The 11728-nt window shown below is 38.2% G+C and overlaps 1 protein-coding gene across 5 annotated transcripts in view; it reads right to left on the bottom strand.

Annotated features, from left to right (window-relative positions):
• Window positions 1–7045: 7045 nt before the first annotated feature.
• MIDEAS (mitotic deacetylase associated SANT domain protein) overlaps window positions 7046–11728 on the bottom strand; it is a 90948-nt gene continuing 86265 nt past the window's right edge. For all 5 annotated transcript variants that reach the window (XM_039330347.1, XM_039330174.1, XM_039330079.1 and 2 more), the window contains exon 13: window positions 7046–9620. In XM_039330347.1, the coding sequence (XP_039186281.1) occupies window positions 9392–9620 (229 nt within the window). In that variant the 3' untranslated portion in view covers window positions 7046–9391. The remainder of the gene's footprint in view (window positions 9621–11728) is intronic.

Here is an 11728-nt window from a genome sequence, read left to right as displayed (position 1 = left end):
CAACCAGCAAGATTTCTAGCTCCCAGGTGTCTTTTATACAAGTAATGAGCTGAGATTAGGAGCGCCCTCTTAAAGGGAATGCTCCTAATCTCAGTTTGTTACCTGTATAAGACACCTGTCCACACAAGCAATCAATCATATTCTCCACCATGGCCAAGACCAAAGAGCTGTCCAAGGATGTCAGGGACAAGATTGTAGACTTACACAAGGCTGGAATGAGCTACAAGACTATCGCCAAGCAGCTTGGTGAGAAGGTGACAACAATTGGTGCAATTATTCACAAATGGAAGAAACACAAAATAACTGTCAATCTCCCTCGGTCTGGGGCTCCATGCAAGGTCTCACCTTGTGGAGTTTCAATGATTATGAGAACGGTGAGAAATCAGTCCAGAACTACATGGGAGGATCTTGTCAATGATCTCAAGGCAGCCGAGACCATAGTCATCAAGAAAACACTACACCGTGAAGGACTGAAATCCTGCAGCGCCCGCAAGGTCCCCCTGTGAAGAAAGCCCATGTACAGTCCCGTCTGAAGTTTGCTAGTGAACATCTGAATGATTCAGAGGAGAACTGGGTGAAAGTTGTGGTCAGATGAGACCAAAATCGAGTTCTTTGGCATCAACTCAATTCGCCATGTTTCGAGGAGGAATGCTACCTATGATGCAAGAACATCATCCCCACCATGAAACATGGAGGTGGAAACATGCTTTGAGGATGTTTTTCTGCTAAGGGGACAGGATTTCACCGCATCAAAGGGACAATGGACGGGGCCATGTACCGTCAAATCTTGGGTGAGAACCTCCTTCCCTCAGCCAGGCCATTGAAAATGGGTCGTGGATGGGTATTCCAGCATGGCAATGACCCAAAACACACAACCAAGGCAATAAAAGAGTGACTCAAGAAGAAGCACATTAAGGTCCTGGAGTGGCCTAGCCAGTCTCCAGACCTTAATCCCATAGAAAAGCTGTGGAGGAGCTGAAGGTTTGAGCTGCCAAACGTCAGCTTCGAAACCTTAATGACTTGGAGAGGATCTGCAAAGAGGAGTGGGACAAAATCCCTCCTGAGATGTGTGCAAACCGGGTGGCCTCTGTGATTGCCGACAAGGGTTTTGCCACCAAGTACTAAGTAATGTTTTGTGAAGGGGTCAAATACCTAGTTCACTCATTAAAATGCAAATCAATTTATAACTGATTTGAAATGTGGTTTCTGGATTTTTTCGTTGTTATTCTGTCTCTCACTGTTAAACCTACAATTAAAATTATAGACTGATCATTTCTTTTGTCAGTGGGCAAATGTACAAAATCAGCAGGGGATGAAATATTTTTTTCCCTCACTGTACGACTTCAGCATGAAGGAAAAGGATTTACTATATAAACTAAGCTCATTTATGAACAAACCTTTGCTTTCCTTAAAAGTAATAATTTTAGTGGAGTTCAGCTAGGAAAGCCCCTTAATGTGACACAATGAAACTGATTTTGAGTTATATCTAGAGAATGATAAAGTGGAAATCTCTGCAGCTTGGAAACCTCTCCCTTTCCCCTTAGCATGGCTGGCTCAGGAATTCTGAGAGTTGAAGTCCATGAGTCATAAAAAAGCCGAGGTTGCCTACCCCTGGTCTAGACCAGTGTTTCTCAACCTCAGCAACTTTTAAGATGTGTGAACTTCAATTCCCAGCATTACCTGGCCAGCGGGAACTTCACATTTCTTAAAGCTACCAACACTGGTCTAGGCTTCCTGTTACAATACTGTGTGTGTTTCACCGTTGGGAATTATCCTGATGTCCACTTGAAAGTTGTTTTTTTGCATCTTAAATCCACTGTTTTATTCTCCCTGAACAACACTGAGTAGAACTCCGTTTTCTTAGTGACAGTGCTTCGAAGGAGGTAGGAATCACATACTTATTCAAAGAACCGCAGACGGGAATCCAGGGTGGTGGTGGTAGGTGTGTCAAATGATGCCAGATGTGTCATCAAGTGTAACAAATTACATAAATTGTACCAGTCACAAGTGACAATTATCTATACAAAATTTGCCTGATGGTATCATGAAGCATGTGATATCATCAAGGGCATCTACAGATGCCTCTGCAAAAAAATAAAATAAAAAATCCTGCATTGGGCTAACCCAGAGGTGCTAGACTTTTCACTGTGTCCAACTTTTTAATTCAGCGGGCAATCCAATGCAGGGACATTTCCATTCTTTGCCAGTTCACCGTAGAATGGAGCCACAAGCTCATATACAAAAATAGTACACAACTTTTGCAGCACACAGATCTTATTTAATTACACCAGGCAGAAATGCACCATGGTAGTCAAGAAAAGAAAAAAAAACACCCTCTTATTTCAAAACATTAAATTAAAAAAAGAACTTATTACAAAAGCTGCTTTTAAACCTTATTTAATTAAAAAAGGTTTAAAAAGATATAATGGAACCTCCATAAGTAAATAAGTTACAAGTACATTAAATCACATCAGCAAGACTTTTAGTGTATTAATAGTTTGTAAAAAAAACACAAAAATAAATTGTCTGATCTATCACATTTATACATAAGAGGTATATAATACTTTTGTATGTACAATATTTTAATATGTAACAGTCTTTTTAAAAGGTGCAGCAAATACACAAAAGGCAATTCCTGCTCATTTGTTAAAATAAAAGCTCTATATTAAAAGCATTTATACAATAATTACAAGAAAACAAGACCGTTTCTATACTGTACATCAAGAAAACTTCAGCATTAAATACAGACTAAAAAACTTATACTAAATTTGAACATCGGGAGGATAACATGAAACGTAAATACGCAACTAGATTTTCTTTCAACAAAGCATATTGAAAGCACATTGTTATTTTACATACATAGATACATATATACACACCGTCTCGCACAAATTTATCTGAATACAAGCAGGTGGGGATTTTTATAGCTTCAGCTGTTGATATAAAATCTCACGTTCCAAAAAGGAAAGGAGAGAAGCAAAAAAGAAAAAGAAATGGAAGCAGCTGAAGATTAGGGCCACAACCTGTCTGAAACTTCACTTATTTCTATACAATTTGGGCAGGAAATTCTGAATAGTTTCCTGAAATGAACACCAGTCTTGGCTCTGGAGGAATTCAGCACAATAACATATGTGGGATTAAAACTATCATTGATCGGGAAGGGGGGGGAGAGAAGCATCTGTGCAGTTTCTATTTCTTCTGAAAAAAAAATTGAGCCAGTGAGTCACAGCAGAAGGCCATATATCTAAGAGAGTAGAGGCACACTGGCAAGTATTGGGATGCAAACATTTAGAAAATCGGGGCGGGGGAACGGGACTGTGGCAGACTTTGTTTTCCAGACATATCAGAGTAATACATTTCCAGACATACTAGAGTGATACTCATCTTGCAAGCAGAAAGCAACAAAAATGGGGAAGTGGGTCAGATTATATTATGGGTAAAGCAAGCAAAACGCTGAATTGCAGTTCTCCACCTACATCAGTGATTTAGTGATTATGCAAAGGGAGGGACAGCCTAGTTAAAACTAGATTTAAAGATGATTGATGACTAAAGGAACTTTAATTGGCATCTTCAACTATCTTACGTTCAATGGATGGGCAGTGCGTGTCCACTCAGAAGTCTCAAAGAGAACACAAAAACCTCATCCCTAGCTAATCTTTGTTGATCTCCAAGGTCAATCATAGTTAATACTGGAATTGTAGACTAGACTGGAATGTTGAACTAGCATTCCAGAAGATGGGAATGGAAAATCACTTTGGTATTTCTGCCAAGAAAACTGCATGGATTAGATCACTAGAAGTCCACTGAATTTAAGTCCACAGTTTCTAAATGAGATTATCCAACTGTGTATTACTAACAAATGCTCATTTGCAAATATAGCAATCATAGAAAATAAATGCCTATAATAAAGGCTTCCAACTCCCTTTTTGCAGCATTACTAATCACGCTGTCAGAACCTTCAATATAGTTGTGCTTGATGTAAAGTAATTGCAATGTATTGGGAAACTACAGCATCAACCATATCGAAGTGTTTCAAAATGAAGTATTCTTCCATTAATGTTGATTACACTTGCAATATAAAGTTATTCCATAATAACCTATCAGCTGCAGCTGAGTAGTAGAGTTGAGTATTCAGTGTCTTAAGTGCCATGCATTTTACATTATGAACAGGAAGAAAAAAAATTCAAGCCATGTTTATTCATATACATTTATCATTAAGAATCTAATGTAGGTTTGCATATAGCTGCTGACCTCACACATCACATTAAAATTATGATATGATTGTTTACTTACAAGTAGCAACCTAGGAACTGTGATGCGTAAATAATCATGCATGGTTTATTTGTGATTTCCTGACATGTCTCTGGTTTATTTGTGTACTGTTTAAACATTTCATGAAGTTATAGGACAAAAAATATTTAAATGGAAATAATTCAAGAATCAGATGAATAAGCCATAACTTTGCTCATTTACAAGACTAATTTTAACTTGTTATGTTTAAACAATTATATTTAAAATAAATATTAATTTTATTTATTAAATGTGTATGCCACCCAACTCCCTAACCAAAGCAATTATGAATTTAATGCAATGTGTGAATCCATCTATCATCTTTAGTGAGAAAAAGATCTCTGCATAACAGGGAAGTTTATTAATGTGAAAATATCTGAGGAAGAATGGACTTGTAAAATTGTGCGAAATGAAAATCTGTGGATTTATAAAGGTTCTCTCACCTAAAGTTACCTTGGTATAAAAAAACAAAAGAGTTTTATGTACTGGCTAATAATCAGAAATGGGATATTCCAGATTAGTAAGGATATACTTTAGTAGAAAAAAAGTGGAAAATACATTTGGGCTACAAAATACTCAGGAAGAAGAAAAAGAGCTCCAATATCAGGACTATTATGAGATCGATTAAATTAGTATATTTCACCCAGCAATTAACATGCCACTGCCTACCCTGTTGAACTAAGCTGGTTCTATAACAAGCCATCAATTCAGACACACCTTTAGTTTTATTCAGACACACCTTTAGTTTAAGTATGTACCTGGAAATCACATATGTGATTGTGATTTGTGTGATATATATATATATCATATTCTAGACCAGATATGTCAAACTCAGTGACGTCGCGCAACGTATCGGGACGGTTTTGCCATTGCCGGCAATGGGGTGAGCGTGCTTCCGGATGACGCGTCCGGCCCGCGGGCCGGCAGTTTGACACCCGTTCTAGACCATCACTGCTTCTTCTGCCCAGCTTCACAAAGGAGGAAGAAGGCAGCATTTCTCAACTTTTATCTCTTAACTCCCCATCAGACTGCTTGCTTATATTTGCATACATGCAAAAACTGCATTCCTTCCCTGTCCAAATATATGCTCTAGTCTAACAACCTGCCTCCAGAAGCAGTAAATGCTCCAACACTGGAAGTTTTTAAGAAGAGACTGGACAGCCATTTGTCCGAAATGGTGTAGTGTTTCCTACCCGAGCAGGGGGTTGGACTAGATGACCTCCAAGGTCCCTTCCAACTTTACTATTATTATTATTATTATATGAAAGAGAGAGAAAAGCAGCAGTATAGAAAAGTCAATTTCACTGTGGCCTAAAGAAGCAAATTAACCATTTTTTTAATCTTATGATATAGTATGAAAAATGAATTAATTCCCATTTATGTGAACTGGATAGTCATGATAAACTACTGGATTGTGCCTTCCAAATTGCATCCAAAGTTATTCCCACATGTACTTCCCATGAATATTATCTATTCCAAAAATTAGTTGATAGATAGGTTCACTGATGCATTATTACTGATGTGATATAAATACAATTTTAGGAATACTATTTATAAGTCTTTAATAGCTATAAAATGCCACACAATGAATCGCAAAGTGCATCTGTGCTGGATTGTAGCAATTATATTTGGGAAGAACATGTTCCATCCAGGAACAAAATACTTTTGTAATATGTTCCATACACATCCCTTTCCCCCCCTAAAAAATACCATTTGGATACTTTATTCATTCCCAAAAATATATATTCTCTCTTAACATATGACATTGATTAAATTTAATGCTGAATTTCAAGGCAGCAATGCTCTTCCTTTCTGAACAGTTGGAGAAGCAAATGTTGCCTTTCTCAAGATCTCGAGTTAATTATTTAATCAAGATAATTTTCTTGTTTGGGCTGGAATTCACACAGTCTAAGTGCAAAGGAAAACGTGATTTGAGACCAGCTATTTTTGAAAATGCAGTCAGAAACCTGGTTGCATTGCTTTTGCTTCATTATATTGTATATAAAATGCTAAAATTTGTGCAAAATTACGATCTGGAAGAACATCATTGACCCAGTGCAAAAATAGTGCAGAGACATTCTTGAAGTTCCAATTGTAGCTCTGAAGATGGTAAAAAGAAAGTAATTACCTTTAATTGAAGGCTTTTTTTAAAATACATGGGAAGAACTCACTTTAGAGGCAGACTGGCATTATCCATATGTTACCGGGGGGGGGGGGGGGGAGGTTTAAAATTTCTGCATTATGAGATTCTGACCATTTTAAAAAAATCTGTATAATCCATTATGCTGTTTGTCTACTTAGCTCAGTAAGTACTAAGCAGCAACAATGGCCTGAGAACATCCCTTCTAACACTCAGCAGATTGGCTTCCTAGCTCTGTTACTGGATAATCTTGAACTCAAATAGAGACCTCCTGCGTGCAAAGTACCTGCTCTGTTCTTCAAACAACAGGTTCACATGATCGGCTCCTGGGATTGCTTCTGCCTCAGATTGCAAGTAAGAGACAGTCAATTTCCACATGAACAGCAACTTAGCTTAGCACAGTGGTTCTCAACCTGTGGGTCGGGACCCCATTTGGGGTCAAACGACCATTTCACTGGGGTCGCCAAACAACGCAGTCCGCCATTTTTTCCCCTTTTCCTTAGCTGTGCTACTCCCTTTTATTCTATTGGCTTTTGAAAGCCAATAGAATAGACTCTCTTGAATAGAGTCTAATTCTATTGGCTTTCAAAAGCCAATAGGAATTGTCCAGGCTGTCTCTGCCCTGCTGAGCCCGCCAAAAGTCCCATTCTGCAAACGGTGCTGCACCAGTTGAGTAGTCCTCGACTTACGACCGGTTGGGGGGTCACGGCATTAAAAAGGTTGAGAACCACTGGCTTAGCATATTAGGAAAGAAGACTAAAACTTATTTTCAACATTCAGAATGCAAATTCTTTGCATGTTCCGATAGTGGTTTCGTTTTGTGCTATGAATAGAGGTATTTGAAATATGTACTCTTGTAGCTGTACTAGTAAACTTATATAGTAAAAGTTGCTCCATAAAAAATTCCGCTGATCATGTAACTCAGCAGGCAGAATACATCCAGCAGCTGGTAGGATTAATTACTATCTAGTTGTCTGGGCAACTCAACCATGGCTTGCTGCAATCGCTCTGATTTGGCCTTTCTCCAAAAGACTTTCAATCTTGTTCTATGGCTGGGAATCAAATTTTAAACTTCTAGCTTTTCAATAAATTTCTAAGTAAACTTCTAAAAACTTGAGTCTTGAACTGGTTCTAGAAAAAAAAAACCCTGCTGGAGAGCAATCCCAGCATGATTTATTCAATAAAGGTTCTTCTGTAGATTATGAATGCAGTTCTTTGCTTTCATGACCCTTGTGGCTTTAGAAGACTTATTTTTCAGGGATTTACCATTTAGAGCTGAATAAACACTGTATTTTCTGCAGACAAGAGAATTTGAAAGTTATAAGCAAGCAGTGATAAGCAAGTAGGTGCCCCTGCTAAGCGTTCTTTTTATCTGCTAAGCATTCTTTTTCTGTCTGCTGCACCGTCCTTTTCCTTGTACTGCCAGACAGACAGAGAATTGTTCTTTACTTTTGCAATGTGTAGAGCCCAAGTGTCTTAAGATAATTGCAAATACTTGCTGCTTAGTGCAGAAGCACAAAGTCTTAGGTAAATTTGGCTTGGTGCACCATTTCTAAATACTTTTGGTTTTTTTTCCACACATTTGACTTAGGTATCTTGACTTTAGATATCTGGATCCCGGTACAGTACAGAACATCTAAATGAAACTGTCATTTATTTGGCAAATACCTCAGCAGAAGAGGTAGTCCTGAGGGTACAAATACATATAAATCAATGCAACATGATCCTTACTCCTATTATCTTGAGAATATTCAGTCTGCCTTTAAAAACCATGCATTTTTATAAAAAAAAAAGGGCGGGGAGAATAAATATCATAACTGTTAAAAAAAATTGGCAGCTATTCCTTTGTAGACCAGTTGAAGCATTCAAATGGACAATTACCGGTAAGCAAAATTACACTCAAGTCTATTCAGGTAAAGAACAATGCACTTTCATGATGGACTACTAGTTATCTAATCCACTGGGCTACAGTATCAAACTGTATGCCAGCTGTTTTCACTCATACTGGACTTCCAGTTGTTTTCCTGCCCTCCCCCTCAAATCTGCTCGGGAGGATTCTTCAACTTACATGCTCAGGTTTGGAATAAGAATGGTTATTGCAAATGGACTCTGATGAATGAATGCTATCCCCCGGCAGAATAATGCCATGGATAAAAGCCATCATCTTCTCCTAACTGTGGCTCTTTAATAATTTGGGCAGAAATCTACCTCAATCTCATTAACCCAAAATCATGTATGGATTCTTCTGCAAGCAAAGTTGTTTGTTCTATCACAGAACTATGGAGGCGCAGTATCCAGAACTCATCACTAATTCTTTTGGCCAACTCTGGAGACATACATGAACAACTTTATGTGACTTTTAAAAAACTCAACATAATAGGGGTCGTTCCAAACAAATACTAACTATAATATGTCCACTCTTAAAGAGCCATATCTTAAAAGCAATAGTCTCTTCACTCACCCTAGAGAGGTTACTCACAGACTCTGGATTATCTACCAGCTGGAGAAACAAAAACTCTTGTATGAAGGAGACAAAAGAAAACGTGAATAACTCCAAGCCACAAAGCAAACTTGGGAGTTGAAAGAAAGAAGTGTATGAAGAACGCTATATGGATCCTTGAATTTACACACAAAGTAATTCAATAATTCAGAGGATTCGACACATTTCTCTCTCAGCAATGGGTAAGATACTTAAGGCTTATGCCATGATTCCTGGCAATTTCAGGAGCTGAAGGAAAACAGACTTCCACTCAGTAAGTAGATACGGAAAGTTATTTATAAATAAAACAATCCATAAAATGTTTGGTTGGTTGTTGTTTTTTTAAAAAATAGAGATTTTTGTGGTCGCTATTTTTTTTTTTCCTTTAAAAATCTACCAGTACGGTTCAAGCAAGAAGGAAAGGAAGTAGAAGCAAGGCTGGAGCAGTCAGGACCAGGCTCTCAACCTCTGCAGGTCCTGGGCTAAACATCGCCATCTTCATCCGAGCTGCTGCTGCTGCTGCTCCCATGACTGCTCCCACTTTCTTCCTGCTGAGCCCTACTGTGTGCTGATGCTGCTGCAGCTGCTGCAGCGGCAGCGGCTGCCGCTGCCGCCTCCTCCTTCTCTCGCAGTTTCAGAGCTGCGGCCTTTTTCTCCTGCTCAGCATGGCTTTTCATGTGAGCGCTCCGACTTTTCACCTTGTAGAAGATTCTGCAGGAAACAGATATCCACAGCAAAGTAGTTAAATCCTGGGTTTTTAATATCACCTTCCACCCTCCTTTGTTTGAACACTGACTTATTAAGGTGTTCAAAGTCACCCTTGCAGATAAGCTAAACAGGAAATTCCTGTTATCTGCTTTTAAAGCAGCTAGAACAAGAGGAGGCAACTGGTTACCCCTCTCGATGTTGCTGACCTGCAATTCCCAACATCTCTAAGAAGCTTGGTCATGTTAGCGCAGTGTTTCCCAAACTTGACAATTTTAAGGCATGTGGACTTCAACTCCCAGAATTCCACAGCCAGCATTGCTGGCTGTGGAATTCTGGGAGTTGAAGTCCACATGCCTTAAAATTGTCAAGTTTGGGAAACACTGTGTTAGCGGATGCTGGAAGCTGCAGTTGAGAAAAGCTTGTAATGCTTATAGGTTGCTTTGATCAAGGTTCGAAACTTGGTTAGTGCACAAAAAAGGAACACAGACTGCATACGCCCATTAAGCCCAAAGCAAAGAAACAGCACTACAGCTTTAATATGATGGTGACCAACCTTTATGTCATAGTACTGGACAGCCATTATCTATGTACTAAAACTCTCATTCCAGTAACATTCAACTGGGTGAAACAGTTTACCATAGGGCAATCGTTTTTCAAGCAAGATACCTCAAATGAGCTAACTTACCAAGTACATCTAAAATCCGGGACCCGTGACTTCCATGGAATTGAAATTTTAAAAAACATTTTATGATACAAATATTATCACAAAGCAGTCTATGATACAAAATGTTATAAAACATTTCCGGTGCTGATGTCTGACTGTGCTATACAGTTCAACATGGGCTACTTTCAAGGCAGAAACATCTCTAAACGTTTTCCAACTTTACCAGTGAAGGCAGTACATTAGAAGCTCTGCCACTGTTGAGAGCATTAAGGAATCTGGTAAGGAAATATTTCTTGAAATTTCTCAACGGGTCACAAATTATCTAGGCTAGGATATAAATTATCATACTAGGCTTGGCCAAGATACATGAACACACCTTAAGTCATTCCTGATCTCAACCAACATCTATTTACCTTCCTGGTTTCTCAACTGAGATGCAAATAATTTTGAGTACCTGGTTCCGGTGTATCATCCACAACTGGCCAACTTTTAACTTTTAAAGTGTGAAGGGATGATTATATTACAACAAGGAATGTTTTATATTTAGAAGCAAACTCTACTTAAAATGGCTGCATAGGGATTGACTTTTAACCTAGCACTGTTTAGATATAGCGACATTGCCAGTTTGACCAGAATAGCTGGGAATTTGGGTCATTTAGTTGCAATAGATCTAGAAGCTGCCAAATTAGGAAAGTTTGCAGGGATTATCTTGGACTTTACAGAATCAACCAAAGTCAAGACCTAGAATTATTACGGTTGATTCTTCTAAGCAGTGCAGAGTAAAATCCACCCAAGTGCAATTCATGTTATAATTTTGCAATGCTACCTGTGCCTACTTTTTCTTTATTGATTTCCCACTCCAATTCAAAATGACCCTTGACACTTTGTGAGATGAAGAACTTTGAAAGATCCATGCTGATATTTAAAAATGGAAATAAATATAATAAAAAGACAAAAGAGATTCAAATAAAGGAAAATATGAAAAATGGCTAATATGAACTAGAACACACTCTGAAATAATAAAATACGATTTAAGACTTCTATTTAGCAGTGTTGGCTGGACCTTGGGTTCAATGGAGTAAACTACCAAACTTCTCTATTATCATTTTTCTGCAACATGGTTCTATGTATAGAACATGAACCCAATACCTAATTTGGGCAGACATAAGCCTTAAATTCATGTTTTGTATTAATTCTGAGGCATCACCTAGTACTTTTCATGCTGAGAGCAGCTATTGATGAAAAAAATCTCTGCTAACAAACAGACACAAATGAAGTGCACACAAGTCCTAGACACTTGAAGAAATTAATTGCAATGATTACTGTATGTGTGAAAGATCTTCTTGCAATCACAATTTTGGAAAATCTTTGAAGTTCTTTATAGGACAAATTTGATATAAATTGACATCATTTGCATCTGGTTATTTAGTACCGAAGCATTTCACAT

Source organism: Crotalus tigris, unplaced genomic scaffold, assembly GCF_016545835.1.
Source record: "Crotalus tigris isolate CLP2741 ecotype Arizona unplaced genomic scaffold, ASM1654583v1 scf7180000017545.3456711, whole genome shotgun sequence".
In the NCBI taxonomy this organism is placed as follows: Eukaryota; Metazoa; Chordata; class Lepidosauria; order Squamata; family Viperidae; genus Crotalus; species Crotalus tigris.
The sequence above is the reverse complement of the archived record's forward strand: the minus strand, read 5'-3'. Positions and strand labels throughout refer to the sequence as shown.